The following is a 26538-nucleotide window of genomic DNA, read 5'->3' on the forward strand; positions in this document are numbered from 1 at the left end:
ATGTATTGTTATGTATGCTGTATTATATCTATCCACAAACTGTCTTTTTTTTTCGCGGTTCCCACGAAACTCCCAGCAGGACATTACACAATGTCCTCAGCTCAGTCAAAGTAACATTATTACCGGAAGGCCTGTGTCCAAATGTCAAGCAATCAGTAGACATCTGATAACTGAAATTATAAAGACGATAAAGATGATAAGTATAAATAGTAGGGGGGGGGAAGGCTTTAAAAAATCGAAGATGCATATCATCAGTCAAATTATCAGAAATACTATCAATCGGTATCATCATGAACTATAGTAAATTTCAAGCTAATACCTCTTGATAATATGATTACTTAAAAAAAATATGTTTTTTCCGTTAACCAGCTATTGCACCCCTACGAACGATAACCCTCAGAAGTCGGAACTTGTGCGAGCTAAGGACTAACGAGGTCTTACCTGTTAAGGTGTGTTTCCTAAAACTTTACGTATAGAATTATATAAATCAAGTGAATCCAGTTGTCTCAAACAAAATCATTATCAATTCAACAACAATATTCATTCATCTTCAATAGGTTTGATTATGAGAAATCCGTTGAGCCCCTTACTGGCCGAAATTTTCATGGATTACCTTGAGAAGTCAATTCTTAAGCATCCTTTAAGTATTTCTTGTATTGGCATAGATATGTGGATGACCTCTTGTTATGTTTCACAGGTACTAAGAGACAATTAGATATTTTTCATAGGGATATTAACAAAAATTGATAAAAACATTAAATTCACTATTGAAGTAGAAGCAGACATCTCAAACTTAATACATTTTTCGACTTGACAATTAGTGGAAAGAACAGCAAACGTGATTTTTCAATATATCACAAACTTTCCCATGCGGATATAACTATTCATTACGATTCTACCCATCCATATCAACACGAAATAGCAATTCATATTCACATGATTTATAGATTAGTCAATTTTAAAATTGAATTAATAGACAAAATACTTTCCAAAAAATTCTACGGAAAAGCGATTCGGGACGTTTTTCCTATTAATAAGTTGATAATCAAAATCAAAATTAAAGAGCTTTAACATATTTTGGACAAACAACAGAAGAAGTGGCTTAATTTTTGAATAAACAAGATATTAAAATTGCAATTGGGAAAGTTAGTTGAAAATGTTAAAGACAAAACATAAAATTTGAGAAATCAGGATCGAGTATATAAATTGAAGTGTGGAACTCGTCAAATTGGCAGAACATTTAGGAATCACATCCAGGAACATAATATGAACTATGTAAATAAGAAAACAAGTTCAACATATTCAAATAATCTTTTAGAAGAAAATCATATCTTCAACGGAGATTTCGAAATTTCACACATAGAAAATGAAGACTTGAAGCTAAATCATTTGGAAGCTATGGAAATCAATAAATTCAAAAATTCTACTGAATGACCAACTGAATTATAATAAATCACCATTATTGAACTTGTTTTCTCAGAAATCAATGTTATCCTAGTCTCAGTAGACATATTATTATTAATGTAGAAGTGATAGGTAATCATAATTGAGGATGTATATAAAAGTTGAGTAGATGATCTAGATAATTTTGATCGAGTAAGTACCTCAGTAGAGAGTTTTCAATCGTGATTACGAAACATGCCGTGATATATTTTTAAAAGTCATCACCAGAATATGATTGTGGATATTAACAATCTTTACGTCGTAAAGTAACTTGGGTTGAAATCTTTTTCAGTTTTTTATTTTATGTTCAAACGTTTTCTGCTTATTTTTATCTTTTTAATTTATTTTCAGTCTGTAGTCATTTTCATTTTGTATATTGATAATTCATTGTATTTTTATTTCACGTTTTATTGCTTAATGAAATTGATATTTTAGCTATCCATTCTAATTTCAATTGTTCTTTTATAGATTTCGAATCATAGTAGAATCATATTCGACAATGGAAGTCCGAACCAATGGAATTCTCCTTTGGACATGTTTATAGAAGGTTGTTCACGTTAAGAAGAGAATGACGTCACAAGATGACAAGTTACGGCGTTGCCAACATGTGCACTGTTTCAAACTTTCAAATTTGTACTGTTGATATGTTTTATTGCTATTATCCTTACTTACTTTTAGTATTTGTTGAGACTATTTCGACAATGCTTTAGGCATATTGAATATACGCAGGTCTTATCAAAAGAAATGATTAGTTCTGAAAAGAAAAGAAAGACTGACAGTTTTCGAGTTTTTTTCGATTCGGCAACGTCTGAAATTTTACTATCAGTTGAGCAACTTACAAAATGAAATGATACTAGTTTCAATGCTGTTGAACGCATTCCAGTGGGAATTTTAATGTTGTTATGTTGGATATACAAAATTGCCAAAAATGACGTCATTCTCTTCTTAACGTGAGCAGCCTATAGTTCTAAGAAATTTAAATATATCTATTATAACAATAATAATTCACTTCATGAAATATAATAACAATATATTGTAAAATGGAGGGGGAATACTGTCATTTCTGTTTTTCATCCTCTACTCAACTTTTTGGATCTTTAGTTTGTGTTCTATTTTCCAACAACCTACCTATTCGCACAAAAAAAGAAATATAATAGACCGTATTCGTGAGTTCAAAAAGTGATAATGAACTACCCACACGAAAAATTCAGACAAGTTGAGAGCTGCCAACAAGTAATGTTACATATACCGGTACGGTATTACTTCGAGCAAGTCAAACTACCTCCCGACGAAGCTCCTATTATTTATGGCGCACTGGTTAAATGCGCCTGATTAAGGAAGCAACGACCACAACCAGCAAAGAAGAAGAAGAACTAGCTCTCACAGACAGAGAACACCTATATACGTGCTTAGTGCTCACTCTCAATGATAAAGATAGATTGAAAATAAACAGAGTGATGTAGGTGAATTTTTTGTTTATTTCTAAGAGCAATTTATATTTTTATCTGAGATCGAACTGAAAAAATGAGTAAGCAAAAACTAATGAAAGACCATAAATTAGATGAGACGAATATGGCCGATAACGTAGAAGAAGCCCGAAGAAAAGATCTTGAAGAAAGAGATGAATTTGCCCATCGTTTGAAAAAACGAGATGAAAATCGTACCAGAAATATTGCACATCCTTCAGGTTCTAAGGCGTACGAAGAAGCTGCGAAGAGACTCAAATTAGAAAATGCTGACCGCGGTGAAATTATTCCCAAGCTTAGGGTGCAATCTAGAAGGAAATACTTGGAGAAACGTAAAGAAGATAAGCTTCAAGAACTTGAAGCTGATATTGCTGATGATGAATATCTGTTCGAGGAAGAGATACTGACCGAAAGAGAACGAAAAGAAAGGTACCACAAGAAAGAATTATTAAAACTTGCAAAGGAACATGAAAAAGCAAGAGAACTTGAGCGAGTGCATCGATATCACATGCCTCGAGATTTAGGAAAAGATTCTGTGTCTGATTATATTGAAGTTGATGAATTAGAAAAAGTTCCTCAATCGGAGCAGAAAAAATGGGAAAAAGACCAGATGGCTTCTGCTGTTTTCAAATTTGGTGCGAAAGATTCCGTCAGAACAGATGAATACGAGCTATTACTTGAAGATCAAATCCATTTCATCCAAGCATTACAAATACCTGGTGTAACAGAGAAAAAAGAGACTAAATTAACAGAGGTACAAAAAAAAAAGCTTAGTATCGAAGAGACAAAAAAGAGTTTGCCAATATATCCTTTCAAGGATGACTTGATTCAAGCTATACGAGAACACCAAATATTAATTATAGAAGGAGAGACTGGATCAGGAAAAACAACACAAATCCCACAATACTTGCACGAAGCAGGATTTACAAAAAATAATAAAAAAATTGGTTGTACTCAGCCTCGAAGAGTTGCTGCAATGTCAGTAGCAGCAAGAGTTGCTCAAGAAATGGGCGTTAAGCTTGGAAATGAAGTGGGGTATGCTATCAGATTTGAAGACTGCACTTCCTCCAGAACTGTTATTAAATATATGACTGATGGTACGTTACACAGAGAATTTTTATCAGAGCCCGATTTACAGTCATATAGTGTTATGATCATTGATGAGGCCCACGAGAGAACACTACATACAGATATTTTATTTGGCCTTGTTAAGGATATTGCCAGATTTCGACCAGATTTGAAGTTGTTGATTTCAAGTGCTACACTAGATGTTGCTAAATTCTCAGAATTTTTTGATGATGCACCTATGTTTCAAATTCCAGGAAGAAGATTTCCTGTAGATATATATTACACTAAAGCACCAGAGGCAGATTATGTAGATGCATGTGTTATATCAGTGTTGCAAATACATGTTACACAACCTCTGGGGGATGTTTTAGTATTTTTGACTGGTCAAGATGAAATAGAATCATGTCAAGAACTACTTCAGGATCGAGTTCGAAGATTAGGTTCGAAAGTTAAGGAGATGATTATTTTACCTGTATATGCTAATTTACCGAGTGACATGCAGGCAAAAATTTTTGAACCTACTCCTCCAGGATCCAGAAAAGTTATACTGGCTACAAATATAGCAGAAACTTCTTTAACAATCGATAACATCATTTATGTTATAGATCCAGGATTTGCTAAGCAAAACCATTTTAACTCACGAACAGGAATGGAAAGTTTAATGGTAGTGCCAATATCCAAAGCTTCAGCTAATCAAAGGGCAGGACGAGCAGGTCGAGTGGCTGCAGGAAAATGCTTTAGATTATACACAGCATGGTCCTACAAACATGAATTGGAAGATAATACAGTTCCGGAAATTCAAAGAATGAATTTGGGAAATGCAGTATTGATGTTGAAAGCACTTGGAATAAATGACTTAGTTCATTTTGATTTCCTAGATCCACCACCACATGAAACGTTGGTATTGGCATTAGAACAGCTGTATGCATTAGGAGCTCTAAATCATCATGGCGAACTCACGAAACTAGGAAGAAGAATGGCTGAGTTTCCAGTGGATCCTATGATGGCAAAAATGTTGTTAGCTTCAGAAAAGTACAAGTGTTCCGAGGAAATAGTTTCGATAGCAGCCATGCTGTCAGTAAATGGAGCAATATTTTACAGACCAAAGGACAAAATCATACATGCGGATACTGCCCGAAAAAACTTCAATCATATTGGAGGAGATCATCTGAGTTTACTTAACGTTTATAATCAGTGGAGAGATTCTGATTATTCCACGCAATGGTGTTATGAAAATTTCATACAATATAGATCCATGAAACGTGCACGAGATGTTAGAGAGCAGTTGGTAGGTTTGATGCAGAGAGTAGAAATAGAAATGGTTAGCAACATAACCGAAACAGTTAATATACGTAAAGCCATAACCGCCGGGTATTTTTACCACATCGCAAAATTGTCCAAAGCAGGAAATTACAAAACCGTGAAGCACAATCAAAGTGTTACCATTCATCCGAACAGTTCACTGTTTGAGGAGCTCCCTAGATGGATTTTATATCATGAATTGGTGTTCACCACTAAAGAATTTATGCGACAAGTTATAGAAATAGAGAGTAAGTGGTTGCTAGAAGTTGCACCACATTATTACAAGCAGAAAGAATTGGAAGAAACAAATTTGAGAAGGAAAGTTTGAAAATTTTTCTTTGCAGCGTTTATCCTTTACAAATATCTTCAGTGAGGATGTAGGTAATATTTTGGAGTCGCAGCAAAAACTGACCTCAAGGTCCTCACAGTAAATGCAGATAGCTTTGAAGATATCGCCGCAGTAGCAGACAAAACATTTGATACTGAAAGTGTAAAGACAAGTAAGTCTAGTTGAGACAATCTATTTTCTCACGAGATTCAAATATGTTTCTACTTTGAGATAAATATTGTATATTGATTCAATTTTCTGCAATAAAACATAATATAAATTGAGAAATGTCTATTTTATAACAAAATTACAAAGCTATGTAACAAGCTTGACTTACAAAATGCGATAGATATATAAAACTCCAGAACTATAAATAGTAAATATTTTATTCTCCACAGAGGTCAAATGGTGCTTAGTATAACTTAGAAATCAAAACATATACAAAAACTTTCTAAAAAACAACCCATACTTTAATAATTCTGTTATCAATGTAACTTGATTGAAGATAATGAATTAAAATCATTGAAATAGATGTACCAACATATTTTAATTTCGGTATTCGGTAACAGCTAAAAATTTGTTTATGCAGATACTCAAAATTTTTATTTTCTTGTACGATGTATCTCTCCTCAATACAGTATTCAAACTTATTTTGATTTCTGTCAGAGAATTAATACAGGGGATGTTTCTTTCCCACTTGAGGTTTGGTTTATGATATAGAGCAGTTACTAGTTAACATTCTTTCTCTTAGACGAAAGTTTCATACTTGCAGTAGAGCTGCATTGAAATTAATTCAGTCCCAAGCATTGATAAGAGGTACTACCTAGAAACCGGTGTGTAGGTGATCTATTTGACTGATTTTAGCATGGTCCTGCTGATTGATGAACGAGAAACATCTACAAGGCTCACTTTTGAGGTATCTCACATAAATTGATGTCGGATATAATTCGATATTTGGCATGGTGTCAGCAGGGGAAGTAGTTGTTTTATGGCGGGTATTTACCAGAGCCTACGGTGTAGGTACTTTGGGAGAGATGAATGTTTCGAGATTTCATTTCCATATATTCATTTTCTTATAATATATTTCCATCAATTGTACCACTCAAACAAATTGATGACGCGTCATAAAATTAATTAATTATTGACTTATCACAGGGTTATCATTCATTCTAACCAAGAAATTATTTTTCCGCCTACCTCTATCCAAAGTATACATTTCCTGGCCTCATTGTAGGGAGCAAAGTCGTACTTTTCCTCGCTAGGGAGGAAAAGTAAAAGTGACGACATGGTACATAATCAATGAAATAATTTATAAGGCATTGACAACCTAAACTATATTCTATTATATAAATATAAAGTTTACCGTTTATTTATAGAACAACCTGTATTTTGCAATATGGTATAAATTAGTAGGTATTTTAATTTAACGATTTTTTCATTGATAATTTGTTAGATTCATAGATCCATCCGGTTTTCGAATTTATGACAAATTTTATAGCATGCTATGGTCTTTTTACAGTTTCAAAGTGTGATTCACCATACATAATAGGTATATCTGAAAAATATTAAGAATATTTTAAAAATGAGTGATTCAAGCGATTTTGAAGATATAAATAATACACCACCGGATATTTTGGAACAAGTTAATGTAACGGTACAATCTTTATTGCCCCAAAAATCTAAAGATAAATACGAAAAACAATATTTACATTTCAAGCGATGGGCCGAAGAAAAGCATATTCGTATTTACTCAGAAAATGTTATGTTGGGATATTTTTCGATATTAGCAAATACACTAAAAGCCTCTACATTGTGGTCCAAGTATTCGATGCTACGTACCATGCTTCAAATAAAAGCAAATATGGATATTAAATATCCAAAATTAATTGCTTTCTTGAAAAGGCAAAACCAAGGATATAAACCTAATAAGGCAAAAACCTTCTCAAGAGAGGAACTAAATAAATTTTTATTAGAAGCCCCCGATAATAATTAGTTATTAATGAAGAAGAATATTTTCGAGAAGTAAATATATTTAAAAAATGAAAGTTAAACGTTATAATAGAGCTGAAGCTTTATGCTATGTTTATGATTCTGCAAAAGTAGTTTATTAGGCTCAGTAGCGCAGTGAGTTGGTGCACCGCTCATTATTCATGACGGCCTTGTAGTTTTTGGTTCGAATTCCAGCGTCGACAGTTTTTTTTTCTTTTTTTTAAATTATTTTTCTTTGTAGGTTCTCATTTTCGGAATTTCAGGAGCATGCAGGTGTGACGAGCTCCTTAAAATGGCCACTACAGATATTGAAGATAAAGGTTCAATATTAATAGTAAATATACCAAATTCTAAAACAAATATTCAGAGAACGTTTGTAATCAATGCTTCACTGGGGAATGGCCCTAATTATATTGATATTTATAGACAATATATATCGTTACGCCCTAAAATAGATCAGACACGTTTATTTGTCTGCTATAGAGCAGGAAAATGTATCAACCAAATGGTTGGGAAAAATACTATAGCTAAACTTCCTACAAAAATTGCAGAATTTTTAAAACTGCCTAATGCCATAAATTATACCGGGCATAGTTTCAGAAGAACCTCGGCAAGTTTACTTGCAAATTCTGGAGGAGACATTCTTACTTTAAAGCAACACGGAGGTTGGAAGTCTACAAATATCGCTGAAGGATATGTGCAGCAATCTCTTGCAAAAAAGCAAAAAATTTCGAACCTAATTATGGGAGTCACTAAAGTTAATGAAACTGATTGTAATCAGCCAAGTACGAGTATTTCCGAGGGATACCAGCTGTATAATAATATAGTTAGTGAAAATATCACGAAAACTGCGTTGGATCCAGCTCTCAGTTCTAGTGGTATTCAAATAACCACTGCTCAAAACTGCACGTTTGACATCACTATAAATAATTACTCTAGCAGAAATTAAAAATATGTAGGATGCAAGTATGAAAATACCGTCCCTATGAGTTATACTGTACCTACTTCTCAGTTTTAGTTCTTTAATAAATTTTGTTTGTAAGTTTCATAAATAAATTATTTTTTGGTAGCTTCATAAATAAATTATTTAAAAATTTGAGGGAGGCGGAAAAATCATATGTATAACATGGGGGTAAAGTGAATTTTCCTCCCTAGTAAACTTCATTCTCGGGAGGAAAAGTAACACTTTCCTCCCTTGTTATACAAATAGCTATTACCCTGCATTCAAATAAATTTTATTTCCACAGTTCATTTCTGATTTTTGCAGTCATTATAAAACAACTACATTTTTTTATTACAAGATGAAAATTCGCGAAATGAATTGTACTCAGTGATCCAATTGAATAGGAATTAGATCTGAATTACGTCTCATGGCCTCGGAAGGCTGATAATCTCGTGATCAATGAAAATCCTTGTTGATTGGCTGACTTAGTGCAATCATGAATATTGTTCTTGTAATGAAATTATACCCACAAGGTTTTTCCTATTATTTTCTCAGTAAAACATTTGCTATCACGACTTCCTCAACATTTAATTATTTATACGCGATAAACCCCGGAATGTTTCTGCAGCACACAACTATATAACATTATAAAATACTATAGGGTATAGAATTAAAATTAAACTTGTTACTACCTTATGTAAACAATTACCAAGTTAAATTATTCAATGATTGTTTAAAACGACCATAAGAGACATCAAAATACTGATGTTTTTGTCATCTACTAACTTTAGGGTTCTTTCCAAGGGTGTATGTTTGCCATAATTTGTATCATGGAAGGGTATGTGAAATAAATGGTTGTGTCTAAGATTCCTGTTCGGAACATGAATGTTGACAGATTCAAGTAATTCAGGACAAGTTATTAGTCCATTGAGCAGCTTGAATGCATAGCATAGATCTGCATGAATTCTTCTGGTTTGTAATAGTTTCAGCCCCATTTCTTGTAATATACTCGAATAGTCATGGTACTGTATTTGAAGACCCAACTTGAAAGAACAAAATCTCAAAAATTTGTTTTTAAACAGAATAGTCCTGAACAATGACGTAAAATGAGACCCAGTGTTTTGGATGATTTCACACTCACTTGGTTAATATGGTTTACAAATTTGAGTTGTTCGTCAAAAATAACCCCCAAATCCTTTATGGAGGAAGTGTATTCTAAGTGCTGATCATTTATGTTGTATATGATACGTATCGAATTTCCTACCAACTCTTGAGAAAGTAATAAAATGGCATTTATTTACATTAAGAAATAAAAGTTATTTGTAACACACCATTCATAAACTTTATCTAGGTCATCTTGAAGGAGAATTTGGTCATTGTATGATTTTATCGGTCGGTCTGAAAAGCTTCAGGTCATCCGCAAACATTAAAAATTTACTGTTCTCCAAACAGCATCCCATGTCATTCACAAAACTATTGAATAACAGGGGTGAACAATGTGATCCTTGTGGCACTCCAGATATTACTAATATATCACTCGATTTGCATCCACCAATTTTAACCTGTTGTGAACGACCAGCCAAAAAACTACCAAACCAATTTACCAAATGTTCTGTAAAACCGAAATTTCCGATCTTATTCAATAGAATATTGTGATTTATTCTGTCAAATGCCTTGGAAAAGTCAGTGTATATGGCATCCATCTGACCTCTACCCTCCAAGACATTCAATATTTTTTGCTCGTATATGAGAAGATTGGAAACAGTTGACTTATTTCGAGCAAAGCCATGTTGGTTATTGATCAATCTTTTCCATGTGTTGATCTGAAATTATACTGTCAAGTAATTTTGGAATAGATGACTGGCTGCACATAATTTTGCATATTTTCCTTGTCACCCGATTTGAAAAAAGGAAATAACAAATTTTTGAATGAATTTTTCAAGCACTTTTCAAGTCAGAGAAGACTTGATAATCTTGATCACTCCTGCTAAGCATACAATTTTTGTGGGCTAATTTTTTTTGCTTCACCAGGTATCTTGGATCTGCATAAACCATTTGGGAAAAGTGGACGTTTTGAATCTTTTCACAGGTGCAAACAAGGCTATTGCCATATTCAAAATGTGAAGGTATTCAGTGGTTGCCTCATTTATATCGGCCAAATTTAGGCTATCATTCCAATTTATGGCATTCAAATAGTTATTGAGACCTCGGTAATCTGCATTTCTAAAGTCATAATAGAATTCTGTGTATTCTAAGTTATTAATCGTTTCATAATTAAATATATTAAAAGTATATGCTATGCTATTTGAAAAAAGAGGGTCTATTGGTGTTACTATTTCTAAGTTGTGTACATTTGTGAAGATTAAATCTAAAAATATGTTCATCTGATATTTTTATAAAATTGTCATTACCTTTTAGATTTATCATGTACCCGAGTCCAAGAAACAATTTTTTATTTTCTTAATCAACCCAGCATCATATAACTAATAATAGATATGCTTCATTGTCAAAAGGACAATCATGTTGACAAAGCCAACGACAATTATAACATTGAAATGAATATTTTCTTACAGTTTTCATACACAATTTTTTCAACATAACATTATTTTTTGTGTGATATTATTTTTCATATTCCATACAACATTTCATATATCATGAATTCACAAACACTCTATCTACATTTTTTTTACTCTTCTCACTCTGTAGGTATAACTTTCTATATTCTGAGCACACTGAGTTCACAAACTTATTTTAAATTTTTCCTACTTAATCAGCTAGTTCAATATCTTGCATTAGTTTTCAAATCAGCTAACACCCTATTTTATTTTCTGTGAAGTATAACATGGTGTTAAAATTTATATTTTCAGTACACCGTAAATGTCAAGAACCCTCGAGTCCCCCTTTTTGTAATTTCTGCATTTATCGATTTTTTTTACCAACCTCCATTAATCCTCATTTCAGCACGTCATATCCAAGACATATCACCATTGCACCAAGTTTAATCGTCTAATGAGGAGCTAGTATGGCAATCGATTGATATAGGAACATATGTAGGCCAGACCAACAGACGTGTGACAAGTAGAGTATACGAACATCAACTTGTTGCCAGATAGTCAGACCCATCCTCAACCCTGTCCAAACATCATCAAGAGACAACACAATATAGACTTTGTGAACACTAAGACCATCGCCACAGCGAAAACACTACCAGCTCGGATAATTCGCGAGGCCATCGAAATCGAAAAGCTACCTTCCTGCCTGAACACACGTGTTGACAGTCAGAGACTTCCAACTACCTGGAAACCCCAAATTTCCCGATGTCCATCCCCTACCAAGACGTCCGGTGATGGTAATCACCCGAAGCCCCGCCCTCCACATTTCCACTTCAGTAGCTCCCATCGATATAATTTCAGAATATGAATTAATTTCAAATCTTTTCTTCGGAAATTATGACCTCTGAAAATGCTGATATATTTGAGTTAAGGAATACTTTGGTACCGAAATTTGATTTAGAGTTAGGTGATACTTGGAGGTTTCCCATACTTCAGTGTAATCTCCGTTACTTCAATACAGGGTGGTAAAAATATACAGTTTTTTCCTTTGCTTGAAGAAGTGACTGAAAGTTCGTTATTTCAAATGGAACACCCTGTATATTACAAATTCAGAAAGCTGTTAACATTTGCTTTCTTTCTATCAAGTGTATATGTTTTGGACTTATGAGCATTTATTTGTGAAAATGTCCCTTCAGAATGGTATTCTCATTTGGTATTTTGTAAGCAGCCATGATCACTATTTGACAGTAACGTTGTGACATCCTAATAATATTGACATTTTCGTCACTTCACAAGTTTCAAAATACCTTCAAAACATAACTATTAAAATGAAGTTCTTATGAATTTGTTTATTATTTTTGGACAGTGTGGTAAATTTATGAGCACGATATGTAGAAAGTTCAACGAAAGGTATATACATCTTCCGCAAATGAACCTCGAGAAATATATACGAATTCAGAATAATTTCAATGCATTTGGATTAACTTTAAAAGGATCAAAAAACTTGCCTCGACCCATAACTTCTGAAGACAACCAAATTAATGTCTTAGCATATTTTCACGCATTTCCCGAGTCATCGATAAGAAGTGCTGAAGAAGATTTGGGTATAAAATATTCATCGATTCAAAGAATCTTGTGAAGACATTAAATGCATGATTAAAAATTCACCAAAATTAAAGCAATGAAGCCTCAAGACCCTCAACAGAGTTGAAATTTGTGAAATGTTGATAGGCATTCAAGAAGATCCATTTTTAAAATAAAATTAGTTGAACTGATGAAGCGTGGATAATTTCATATCCACATCACTCTCTAATGTCTAATAATAGCACTAAGAAAGTTACTCTCAATAATCAAACTCCAAAAGAATGAACATAACCATGTTTCGTTTCACACATTCAGCTGAATTTACATACACATCGGTACAAATTTTCAATTTTTCCATTTTGAGTTGAGATGATTCTTGCATTAATAGATGGCGTGTCAGAAGATTGCTGTCAGTAGATACTAGTATTAGTTTAGGCGAGAGAAATATTGTTATGGTTTGCTTTCACTAATAGAAACGTACTAACGTTTCAAATAGACTAATTCATGAATTTATTGAACCAATCTATTGTTTCATCTATGAATTCAAAATATTGTCTTTTTCTAATATGTAGCGTTCTCCATTGATAAAAATTAAATTAATGTATCACCTATTTGAGGACTGAGTTACACCATTCTGCACCAGTTTTTCTAATGGAAAACGCTAAACATTTCAGTAGAAGAAGAATAAAAAATTCATAAATTCTAACCTTGTTGATTTATTTTTGCATATTCGATTCTTTTTTAAATCATGCGAATAACAAATTATCTCTTTACCAGAGTCGGAAAATGGTCGAAACAATATTCCAATTTGCCAGACAGGTATATTAAAAGGGCGATGGAGCAAGTTTATTGGAGAAATCCAGAAGGAATACAGTACAAACCAAACACAGTAGTTCAGCGTAAAAAATTTCTATTTTCAGTCCACAGGCCTTGGACTGCACAATTCAGGCAAGACAACGCCCCTGGAAAGCTACATGCGAAGATTTTTGTGGAGCCTATAAAAGAGTGGAGCCACTTTCGTGGTGACAGAGTTCAAATATTAGTAGGTACGAATGAAACCACTTTTTTCAGTGTCCCCTATAATGTTTGGAAAAAACCTTGTGCATTTCTACTTCTTCATTATATAAAAAGTGGAAAACTTCCGAAGAGGGGGAGAAAAATATTAAATATGTCACTAAAACATTTTACAAAGATGTGCAGATCATGCACAGAAGTTTCTTTCATATTACAAACCAGAAGAAAAAAATCAGTCAAAACAAACACTTTCAAATATGTGGACACTGAGTTCCAAAAAAAAACTTTTTCTCTTTAAGCTTTCACTCCAAATATTCCTAGTGAAGGTAAAAGAGATATTGTTCACAGGAAAGCTATACAGATTAATATATAAAAAATTATTTATATAAAATTTAACTTAGATACTTGGAAAACTTAATCTCTAGGTATACTTCGAAGTTTTGGATGTAAACTAGTAGTCTACTATTCTTAATCTGCACCTTTAAGGATAACTTTGAAAGATGGTTCACTCAGTCCTTGCAAAAATGTCATGACTTTGTCACTGGAAGAGACATCTGCTCTTATTCCAAAGACAGTTTGTAGAGAACACAACTATACACTTGGTTAATTCAATTCCAATTTGTTTAATTGAAAAAGGAATATGTTTTTAGAGATTAGTTTTTTATATTTCTTCAAAAGTGATACTCGTAAAAATTATGCTTTTTTCAATTAAACTGAATATCTGTGGGTGGGATTATATTAATTAGTTGTATTAATCTGTTTTACGAATTGTTGTAGTGACAAGAGTAGATCTATCTTCTGCAGGTTTTGGCTGAATCATCTTTCAAAGTTATCCAAATCTAAAAACGAGTTGAAGACGAGTGCTTTAATAATAATAGGTCTTTATTTCCAGTCAAATCTATAAATCAAAGTGAATATGAGCCATTCGAAAACTTCCTTTAATGTAAAAAAAACATTTTTCCAATAAATAATTCTTTAATGATTTTTTTTTCAACACAGAGGGTTTTTAATGATCTGGGAGGTGGTTATATATATTTGGAACAATGTATTCCAATCCACATAAAGTTACTTTGAATCTAGGTAGAGGTAAATGAAAACGGTTCTTAGTTCTATGTAGTATCATATTGCTGAAATTTTATATTTGGTTTTAAAAGTTGATGTGTTTTTGAACACATATTTTTCGGGTTTGAAGGTCAGGGAATTTTGGAATTTCTTCCTGACATTTCGGTGGCGCGAGTGGCTAGCTTCTTCAGAGGTTTATACATCCTGGGTTAATATCCGATTACTGAATATTACAGTTTCGTAACGCATATTTATGCTGAGTCACGTAGTTTGAAGTGCTAATACTTGTACCTGCATTAGGTAAATTTCGTAAAGCTTGTTCATATTGATTCTGGTAGTTTGGTGTGATAATACCTGTACCTGTTACCAACAAATGTTAGTAACATTTGTTGACCTTTTTCTATCTGCCATCATGCTGTTTGCTATTCTTGAACTTCTTAGAATGGGATTCCATATTCAATTGAGATACACCGCTTCTTTTTTTCTGTTAAAATTATCCGTGTATTTGTGGATCTCTATTGCCTCCCGTACCATAGCTGACTGGTATGGGAGGCAATAGAGATCTACAGATACTGAAAAGTTATCTGCATAAGCGGTATAATGACCTTCGGAAACTACTGATTCAATATCATTCAAATAGAGAACAAACAGTAGACGACCCATTGTTGAACCCTGTGGTACACCCCTACTTAGATTCACACACTCAGAATTAACTATAAATTTCATGCATTCTATTGACTTGCATTGACACAAGTTGATTCTACTTTTAATTAAGAAGTTAGGTCAGCCAAATGAGAAAAACATTTCTTATACCATACATTTCTAAATTTGAGATGAATTTTGTGGGTGCTACCTTAATCACGTCTGGTCATTTCCCTCTGTTAACATAATCTAGTACCGTAATAGAGCAATAATTTTCCATTGATGTTAGTTCTCCTTTCCCAGTGTTTAAATGATATGTGAAAATACTTATGTGAATGACAATTGCAATTCTTTTCAATATGAACAAAGGTATATTTCACCTGAGTCTGATGATTTTTTATTCCTTTCTAATTTATTATTATTTAAAGATATAATCAATTCATTCTCTATGTGAAGATTGAAATCCCCATCACTTTCAAGTGCATCATTCGATTCAACAAGTGTATTCGATTCAACATCTCAGTAGAAGTCTTGATAAAAATGTATTAAACATGAAAGAAATAGTTTCTGTGTCCTCTATGAGCTGGCATCCAACCATATATTTATGTTCTATGTTTATTTGTAGTTTTTGATACCACATTCCACCGGTCACGAGGCATTATATATCTATTTTGGTAATATTTTTTCTTTAAAGCTTGTTGGTTTTCTTTACGCCTCTTTATAAACTGGTGAGGAAGTTGAATAATTATTCATTGAAATAAACAAGTCTTTCAATGATGTACCAGAATATAACTAATCATATACCCATCATTTATTATTCTCCTTGTTCTATAGAAGTTTTCCCAATGTTTTTTAATCAAACACTTCCAATATTTATTATGTTACTTTCTTTGAAGTTTCGGTTTATCTCAGGTTTGATGTGAGATTTTATCCTTATTAAAATTCTATTTCTAATAGTGCTAATCTATGACCAGAAATGTTCTTGTGATGCACTGTTTGGGACCTTTGGTGTAGTAATGAATATAACTGGAGTTTCCCAACACCAAACCGTTATTTTAACACCTCGACACGTGTTTCGATCACCAAGTAATCATCTTCAAGAAGATCAAACTTAATATACATACAATGTTATCCTTATTTATACCATAGATACCTATGCTAGGTACCTACGTCTTAACTGTCTTAATTTAATTTTACAATGTGGCCTTATGTAATAGTCAGGTAAGTCTGATAATTAGGAATCACACGTTGAAAGGTAAGATCTCGTTGATCCTTAGCTCGCACAAGTCTCGATTTTTGAGGGTTGTCGTTCGTAGGGGTGCGACAGCGGGTTAACGGAAAAACAGATTTTTATATAGTGTACTATTAGGTATTGGTCCAACATCGTTATTCATAATATTATTGTGTTTAATTATTTCTACACTCTCATAGGCATCTAGATGCCTGTTGTTAACTTGTCTAACTAATATTAATGAACTGAAGTCTATGGAATGGTTTTGTTGCAAAATATGATGGGCGACTGTTTATTTTTCTGGTCTTCCATATTTTAGGTGTGCTAAGTGTTCCCCATATCTTATATTAATAGATCTATAAGTTTGCATTTGCATCGCAGTCCTTACATTCAATTTCGTAGATGTCAGAAACATAGCAAGCAGCTCCATTAGAAAATTTTTATTGTGGATGTGGTATCTGTTACTTGGGTAGACTAACTATAAACGGAATTGAATGAAAACAAGATAAAACTGTACATAATGAATTGAAGTTTTCAATATATACATTTACATTACATTCATTTAGTTTCCATAATTTGTATCAAATCAATAATATTCCAAATTCAATTAAAGTTTACTTAGATTTAATTTTTACATCATTCATAAATATGTATGTTCAAAATCCATCGGACCCAATTTTTCAAAATACATTACATCATTCTTTGGTATGTTTTATTTTAAAAAATGATACAAAGGAATATCTAAAATATGATGAATATTTTTATGACTTTGTAAATAGAGATTATATGGGCATGAATGATTTCTTGGCAAGTATCAACTGGGATACCGAAATACTGAAGGATGAGGATTTAAATATTGTAGTTACAAATTTTTACAATATTCTCTATACAGCTCTGGAGTACTTTGTTGCACTAAAAAAATATAAAGCTTCTACTTTCTCAATATAGTTCAATTCTGAGCTGAAAAAATTAGTTTTCAAGAAGAAATCGGTTCACAGAGGATACAAAAATGGAAATTTTTATAAATATGAAGAATTTTGTTATTTGAAAGCAGTCTGTAATCAATCAGAATTACCCAAATTGTTAGACAGCCTAATTACAAAAAAGCTAACATGAGATTGTAGACATATAATCATTAATCAACAACATGGATTCAGTAGTGGTAGATCTACCAGCACAAATCTGGTCATTTATCAACACTGTATAATAGATGCCTTTGAAAATAGACACCAGGTGGATTCTATTTACACAGATTTTTCAAAGGCATTTGACTGAGTAAACCACAATTTGTTGTTGCATAAACTAAACGCTTTGGGTATTTAAGAAACCATTCTGAAATGGATTGAAAATTATCTAGCCTGCAGAGTACAATTTGTAAAATATGATAACTCAGTATCTTCCTCAATCACAGTTTCATTGGGTACCCCCCCCCACAGGGTTCTCATTTAGGGCCATTGCTTTTCAACTTATTTGTCATTGACTTGAAAGATCTTATTCTTTATAGTGATTTTTTTTTGTTTGCTGATGACCTTAAGATGTTTAAAGTTATTCATGATTCAACTGATACAAAAATATTACAGTACGATTTATCTAACTTTGTTCGCTGGTGTGATATAAATCTACTGCAATTAAATATAGACAAATGTCAAAAATTTACTTTTTTCCGAAACAAAAATCCCATTAACTGGCCATACAAAATCAATCAATCAGAACTGAAAACAACAAACACAATCAGAGATTTAGGAATCACTCTCGACCGAAAAATGTCATTTAAACCCCATATTGCAAATATTACTTCTAAAGCGTTATAAATATTAGGTTTCATTCTTAGATCTGCAAATGAATTATCTCTCACTTCAATAAAAATCATATATTGTTCAATTGTTAGATCAATAATCGAATACAATTCCACAATTTGCTGCCCTTCATATCTTGTTTAAAAAAATCTGTTTAAAATCTGTTTTTCCGTTAACCAGCTGTCGCACCCCTACGAACGACAACCCTCAGAAGTCGAAACTTGTGCGAGCTAAGGATTAACAAGGTCTTACCTTTTAACGTGTGATTCCTAACACGGGTTGGATGATAGCAAGTGAAAATCGATCGTTCAGACTAGGGTTTGAACCACTGACCAACACGGCAGTCAATTCGAGTGAGTGCAGCAATGGACATCAATGATACCTTAAATTTGACCATATTGCCATCGCTCATGGTTTTCTCATTCTCAAGCATAGAACCATAGAGAATGTGCTTTTTATCTTGAGATATAAGTTTAGGAGTTGTGTAGAAGTTTCCCACTTTCTGTATAATGATGGAGAAGTAGAAAACCAAAAGATTTTTTTCAAAAATCTTTCCTAAAAACATCCTATTTTATTCTACGATAATGTGTGTTTTGTTATGATACGCCTCACTACATTTTTCTTCATAATTTTTTCCACATCATTTGTTACAGGCAAGGACAAGGGAAAACAGGGTGTCATCAAAGAAATTATTCAAGAACGGAATTGGGTCATTGTTGAGGGACTGAATTGTGAACTCAAACAACTGGGCCAAAAAGAAGATTTTGCAGGTGTTTGGATAAAATCTGAAAAACCTTTACTGGTAACAACGGAAATTTCGTTAGTTGACCCCTCTGATCTTGCACCAACTCCCATTGAATGGAGATACACTGAAGACGGGCAAAGAGTAAGAGTTTCCACCAGGACAGGAAGAATAATACCTTTACCTGCTTCTATGGAGGAAACAATAGATTATAAGACTAAAGGTACCTACAAGGAACAACCGAAAGATACCACTGCTGATGCCATTAGTGAAATTACCTTTGAACCTGCCTTGAAGACATTTGAAATGGATATCATGGAAAAAATGGGTATCAGAGAAGAAAGAATCCCACCTAAATCTTATTGGTACTGAAGGGTGTTTGTTGATTGATGTTTTATGTCGACTGACATATACGAAATCTTGATGTTCTTTTCTCTGAAAAAGGGTTAGAAGGTCTCATTTTGAGAGTGTCAAAATGAAAATATAGATTTACATTATTGTTTGTAACTTTTTAGTATGATATACATCTTTCTTACTGTTTTTGACTGTATAACCTGCCAGAATCTGAAAAAGCAATTCAATAGATAATCTGCATAAGCAAAATCTAAAAACAGATATACTTCCTGTGACACACGCTTGTGTATAATATATTTGCATTTTGAAGGATGTTTTCTTGGAAATATTAACGAGTTTGCCTTGATTCTGGATTCAACATCCACAGCCTTATGACATCTTGTAATTACAATTGGGGTCTAAAGTCCTCTCTCTGAAGTATTTACACAGGTCAAATGATTATACATCTACCTTTATAAAACCCATTCCTAACCACCATCGTTGCCATTACAACGCCAATTCAAAATTCTAACAGCTATAAAGTTGGGCTTATTTTTCTCATTGAAGAGAAAACTGGAAAAATATTTTTTGTGATGGCCAGACAAACAGATACAGCAATCCCAGGAACTCTTACTTTACTTTTTTAAGAATGAACTGAAAAATGTCTATATAGTTTCATTTCCATCCCAGGCACTATTTTTATGTTAGTAAAATGTTACAATAGATACAGTGGGTGTTCATACGGTTCACAAAATCGGTTTTATAACGCTACTTCTTTTCCAAAAGGTTTGGCTTTAATAACAGTTTGATAACGTTAGATGAAAATTACGTTTACACTGGCATTAATGTTGATTTGGTAACATCAGTTGTTAGAAATCCTCCTTTAAAATGCCGTGAAAACGTCCAATTTTTCAATTTTGGTTGTCATCTCATTTGCTTAGGAATCAAATATTTGGAACTTTTTTTCATACGGAGAAACATTTAAATTGAGCTATCAAATTAATTACTGGGAAAGAAAGTTTTTGGCTGTCTACTACCTACTCCATCTTAATACAAAAAAATGTGGGAATCTTCCAAAGAAAGGAAGGAAGCAATTTCAAAAGAAGTAACATATAAAAGTATTTGTTTCGAAAGAATTTTTTTTTTCGTGTAATTCAATGTTTATATGAAAGTAGTTGTTTCAGGAGGGCTTTTTCTTTTTTCTGTCTTTATCCAATATGCCACCAAACTTATTCAAATATTATTCACCAATATTTTCTGGGGAATGTTGGGCAATTTCCAGAAGTAAGAAGCGGATGATAAAATTTTTCGTTATCCCATACCGTTATTTTGATTTAACAGTATTTAATTGAATAGTGTTAAATTGAAATTGAAAAGTTGATGTTAACAGCGTCCGTCCGTTAAGATTTTTTAACCGCCGGCGGCCGTTTCAAAATTTTCATATTCTTTTTGATATCTATCTTGAGTTATTTTTGGCAGTAAATCAACACTCGTTGCATATGATTCTCCCAATATTCCTAACTTTGATTTTGTTCCTCAATTTCATCTTTAGTCATTGTTAAAGCGAACTCGCAACACAAAAACTGACGTTGTTTATAATATTGTTGTGATATTATTAAGCTGTTACATGACAACACGATGTTGGGCTTTTTCTGTAGAATTACGAAGTATGTGGTTTGTTCTTTCCTCGGAATCAGCGGGATTAGTTAGGTACGAAATGTCTTGAACGATACGCAAATAACGGATTGTGTTGTTACAATATTCAACTTCATCCGTTATATTTGCTACATATCGACGTTGTAACGTTAATAACTAATAACTATAGTTTACACCGTGTGTTATATGAGCGCATGTTGGCAGTTTTTGGAAAAGTCCTTCGATGTATAGTATCACTTGGATACTATACATTTGTTAGAGTAGAAATATTGAGTTTTTTTAATGTATTGTAATGAATCTGAAGCCGGCCCTGACCGATGCCCCAGTCAGCAAACGCATGACGCATCGCAAAATACCGCGAAAACTCCAGATGGGTCCCGAAATCCGCAGAGGGATCCGGAACGTTCGTTGACGATATAAAAACGTCGCTCTTCGTCCCGAAGAGTAGTCTGTACCAAGAAAGCGAATCTAGCGGTTAACAAACGGTGAAGATAAATTAAGTTAATTCTTTAATTCGTTACAAGTGGTGATCAGAAGTGGATTTTCAAAATAAATTTGTGGGCGCTTGGTGGACAATTTTTGTATCACAGTGATATTGACTGTAAAACTTTCGCCCAGAGAGACTGGTGATTCATTGTGTTTCGCGAAGCGGACAGTACCGGACGACGGAAATATAAACTGATAGACCTTTCTCGCGAAAAATAGACTTGTGAAAATAAATAAGTGTTTCGGACTCCATTAAATAAGTGGACATATTCAGTTTTGAGTAAAATAGACAGTAAGAGATATAATGTGTTCAAGAAAAGTGCGCCTAGTGGACTTGTAGGTCGCCGAATTGAAGCAAGAATTGGAGGAGAGGGAACTAGATTCTTCCGGAAAAAAATCAGTACTCCAGAAGAGACTATGGGACAACTTGATTGAATCAGGAGAAGATCCCGAAACATATTTATTCGAAGTTTCTGGGGGTGATTGGAGTTCAATAATGAGCAAACTCGATGGACTTCAACAAAATTCGATGAGTTTAAAAGATGAATTTCAACAAAATTCGAAGTGCCTGGAGGAGAAGCTTCTGTAAAATTCTAAAAGATAAATTTCTAGAGAATTCGAATAGCTTGAAGGAAGAACTTGTTGAGAATGCAGAAGGCTTGAAGAAAGAGCTTTGTAGTGTGGCGAGCCTACTCGAAGAAAGAATAGGAACCATTGAGACAGAGATAGATAAAATCAGGAAGGAAATGAACACAGAAGTAGAAGAAATCAAAGGCGGAGTTCAGGCAGAAATCAGCGAGATAAAGAAAACAATTAGCAGGTTGCAAAACGAAATTGTTAATTCTGCCCACCCCACAGAAACGGTTACTGAAAACTCAACTCAACTCAACTGAAAGATGTCAAACTCAGTTCTGAACCAGGAAAGCTCTCCATGAAGCCGCCCCAGTTCGACGGAAAAACTCCTTGGGCAAATTACCGCCGACAATTCGAAGCTGCGGCCAGAGCGAATGGATGGAATGCAGGAGAAAAGGCGGTAGCATTAACATTGGCGTTGCGTGGAGAAGCAACGAATATCCTGCAAACCCTCACGGCCCAGGAACAGGAAGACTATGACCAACTTGTAAAGCATCTTGAACTGCGGTATGGACAGGCCCACCTAGAGCACGTTTACCATTCACAGCTGAAGAACCGCAGCCAGAAATCAGGAGAATCCCTACAGGAGTTTGAAGCCGACATAGCTCGATTGGTCCGTCTGGCATATCCTGCTACACCCGAAAATGTAATGGAGCGGTTAGCAGTTCAGGCATTCTTGGATGGACTTCGCGACCAAGAAACGAAGCAAGCCTTGACGCTAGCTCGTCCCAAACATCTTGTGGATGCACTGGCAAGAGCTCTGGAGTTTGAGGCTATAAAACAATCCCGCAAAGGTCAGAGCAAAGTTCAAACTATGGAGGAAGATGGGCAGGGTTCTGCTGATATTAAGGCCACTATTAGAAAGGCGATAAAAGGAGTTTTGTCTGAAAGAAAACAAATAAGATACCTGAACCGTGGGAAAATTGGGCATGTGCGTAGCAAATGTCCAAGCATTCAAAAAACCAACACCAAATCAAAAAAACTAGAGAGGTTCCATGAGAAGGTGCAATCGTCAGCCTTTATCCAGCAAGCCCCCGTAATAAACGCAGATGACCTGTCACGGAGACCATGCCCCGATGACTGCTCACATTGCCGACGAGCAGAAGAGAAGGAAGCAGCCATTTGTCGAACTAGAGCTGTAGACGACAACTGGGAGGATAATAAGATCAGGGAAGACCAAGAGAAAGACCCAGATCTTGGTTTAGTCATCGAATGGAAGAAAAGTAATCAAAGACCAACGTGGCAGGAGGTAGCAGGTTATTCGCCAGCGGTCAAGTCCTACTGGGCACAATGGAATTCCCTTACTTTGGAAAACGGGGTTCTGAAGCGGGTGTTGGAGTCTGATGACGGTGCAGAAGAAAGGCACCAGACAGTGGTACCCAGGAGCAGACGACGGGAGGTGCTCAAAGAAATCCATGATGGAGTCACTGGAGGACATCTGGGAGTAACGAAGACCCTCTAGAAAGTAAGACAACGGTTTTACTGGGTTAATTGTCAAGCCGACGTCAAGGACTGGTGCAGAAAGTGGCGATATCGATGGCGATATCGCCATCGATATCGCCGGCCCGTTCCCAGAGTCCCACCATGGGAACAAATACATCCTGGTAGCCATGGACTACTTCAGCAAGTGGGTTGGGAAGCCTATGCGCTGCCCAACCAGGAAGCCTTTACCGTCGCTGACGTCCTGGTAAAGGAATGGGTATGTCGATTCGTTGTCCCATTGGAGCTGCATTCGGACCAGGGCAGAAATTTTGAGTCCAACCTGTTCCAAGAAATCTGTAAATTGTTGGACATTCGAAAGATCAGAACCACAGCTTTCATCTCTGAAAATAATAATAAAAAAAAGACCTTCGAAAATGGTTCATTGATTACTATTTGGTCTGTGACCTCTCGCGAGAGTAAAGAAAATACAGCTTTCAATCACTGAATATATAAGTATCGATCTTGAAATCAAATGGTTCATTATGTTAATCGACTCATCTTTCTCAATTTTATATTGAGCTTTCTTCATTTATTTAAACGATAATGAAGTGTCATAGTTTGCGAAAATCGGCCGTAGAACATAAAGAGATATTTATTGGTTTTATTCGAGTGATTATCAGGACCATAATGACAAACATAATTTACCTACCTGATGATCATCAATTCACCGAAATTGGAATATCATGGCGAATTCAATTGTTGGTTGTTACGCTAGTTGCACACACACCGATTTTGGACGGCCAGTATAAAATCGGCCGATATTTTATTGGTAGCGGGTGCTTGCACACTCACCGGATTTTTATCCGGTCAAACAATCAGTTGCTTTGTTGTCGTAATTAACACGCACTACCAAAACGAAGTTAATGCGTAGTAACTACAATTTCACCGAGCATTCGAGACTGGAATGATCGGTAAAAAACCGGTGAGTATGCAAGAGTGTATTTAGTCATGTACGCCACTACTTCCCGGTACTGCCGGCGATACAGTGGCAGAGTGGACGGCTGCTCACCGGTATTTTACCGGCGATGATCACCGGTCGGCGTGTGTCCAGGTCCCGTTCCCACATGTGGTTCACTATTGGAATTTGGACGACCGGTACAAAGTCGGCCGTCTAAAATCGGTGTGTGTGCAACTAGCCTAACGTCAAATTTGCATTGATAATATTTGAGAACACGCTATTTCTAAAGTGATTGTAACCGATTACGCTGCTGATAAGCTTTCTACTGTGGCTGTACTCTACATGTGATGATTTCATCATTTGCAGTACTACGCATGAAATATTCGATGATGGATAGATTTTGTTTTGACGTAGAATTACTAAATATTGTAGATTAATTTCTGGTTTTCACATGTTTGTTTACTTTGCTCTCGTAAATTATCTCTTTATGTTTGATAATTTTAATTATTTTCAAGTTAATGAATCATAAATCCTCTATATTTGTCTTGTTTTCCTACAAAGTTCAATAACGAATAAAATTAAAATTACGTTCTGAAATTACGGAATAGCAGAGAAGGGCCATATATTTTTATTGTTCGTTTCTTGAAAATTACGAGTTTGAATCTCGAAAATTCGACTTTAAAATCGAAATTACGAGATTACAGTCGTTAATTTTATTTCTAAGGGGGAGAGCTGAGCTTAAATTGAACATTTGACTAATTTCCAAGATTTTGATAGAAATAGATTAGATAAAAACTTGATAGAGAAAAAGCTACGAACGGGTGGGTGTTAAATTTTTTTGTCGAAAATGGTTGATCTGGTTTTGATTCATATCTGGGAGACCAGACTTGCAAGAATTTCTGCCGACCTGCAATATTCATTTTCAATTTTATGAGAATTGTGAAATTTTCCTATACATGAAGGGTGGGGGATGGAAATTTATCTATGGGAAATGACTATTCTGGTCGAGATTCATATCTGGGAGAGGAGACTCGAACAGCAAGAATTATTGCCGGCCTGCAAGGTTTATCCTCAACTTTATGGAAAATGCGAAATTCTTTCAAACAATAAAGGGTGGAGGTTGGTAATTTTTCTGTTAGGAATCATTAATCTGGTCAAGATTAATATCTGAGAGACCCGACCTGCAAGAATTTCTACCTTTCTACAAGATTACTGAGAACAATTTGCTGACCTGCAGATCTTAAAATAGTTAGACTCAAAATATATTTCTATCTACATATCATCCATGCACAATCTGACGAATATATCAAGGCCAGAAGAGAAAATGCGCAGAAGTAGTTATGTATATATTTTTATCTGGTCATGATCCAAACTGAAGGTGGTGGTAATAGCGGGGGTTATTTATGATAAAAATGAAATGGATCCCGAAGACGATTTGGATACCAACAATCGAAACGTCGTGAAGTAAGCTTGCTCTGTACTTGTCAAGAAGATACAACAAGAATTTTGTCAGATCATGAATAGAATAGAATAGAATAGTTTATTAACTACGTTACGTTTTCATGTTTGTAGCAATTCAGGTGTATTTATAGGCATTTTTAAATAAACATATCAAACAAAGAAGTAAATTGTAAAAATTTAAAAATATTAAGCAGCGCATTGGTTGCCTACGTACATATATAAATAAATAAATATTCACCTATGATAAAAGGGGTATTTACAAACAACCACAGTACAATCAATACCGGTGAGTATGTTTCATATCGAGTAGACATAGCTGACGTGAACTGTCCTAAAATAATCGTAGTACTCCGAGACTGAGTAAAAACCTTGGTTGAGTAGCATTTCCTTGATGACTCTTTTGAATTTGAACTAAGCCCTTCAAAGT

General features: G+C 34.4%; 2 protein-coding genes across 3 annotated transcripts; both read left to right on the forward strand.

Moving 5' to 3' along the window:
- The first annotated feature begins 2821 nt into the window (after positions 1–2821).
- On the forward strand, positions 2822–12103 carry LOC111507325 (pre-mRNA-splicing factor ATP-dependent RNA helicase DHX16-like). 2 transcript variants are annotated; one of them, XR_012468299.1, is made up of 2 exons: positions 2822–5779; positions 11501–12103. XR_012468299.1 is itself a non-coding variant. In XM_023162622.2 (1 exon), the coding sequence occupies exon 1, from the start codon at positions 2968–2970 to the stop codon at positions 5605–5607; it is 2640 nt and encodes an 879-aa protein (XP_023018390.1). In that variant the 5' UTR covers positions 2822–2967; the 3' UTR covers positions 5608–5895. The 2 variants fall into 2 exon arrangements, 1 of the variants encoding a protein (XP_023018390.1); XM_023162622.2 differs by lacking the exon at positions 11501–12103 and having other exon boundaries at positions 2822–5895.
- A 1245-nt stretch (positions 12104–13348) lies between these two features.
- Positions 13349–19702, forward strand: mRpL24 (mitochondrial ribosomal protein L24). The gene is made up of 2 exons (XM_023162624.2): positions 13349–13721; positions 19074–19702. The coding sequence occupies exons 1-2, from the start codon at positions 13424–13426 to the stop codon at positions 19532–19534; spliced, it is 759 nt and encodes a 252-aa protein (XP_023018392.2). The 5' UTR covers positions 13349–13423; the 3' UTR covers positions 19535–19702.
- Positions 19703–26538: the final 6836 nt, after the last annotated feature.

Source organism: Leptinotarsa decemlineata, unplaced genomic scaffold (genome assembly GCF_025532065.1).
Source record: "Leptinotarsa decemlineata unplaced genomic scaffold, Ldec_3_MD MMD2_tig00078422_RagTag_RagTag, whole genome shotgun sequence".
In the NCBI taxonomy this organism is placed as follows: Eukaryota; Metazoa; Arthropoda; class Insecta; order Coleoptera; family Chrysomelidae; genus Leptinotarsa; species Leptinotarsa decemlineata.

Coding starts and splice junctions, on each gene's coding strand:
- mRpL24 (XM_023162624.2), top strand. CDS start 13,424: ATGCGAATAACAAATTATCTCTTTACCAGAGTCGGAAAATGGTCGAAA. Junction 13,722..19,073: donor CAGAGTTCAAATATTAGTAG/GTACGAATGAAA, acceptor CATTTGTTACAG/GCAAGGACAAGGGAAAACAG.
- LOC111507325 (XM_023162622.2), top strand. CDS start 2,968: ATGAGTAAGCAAAAACTAATGAAAGACCATAAATTAGATGAGACGAAT.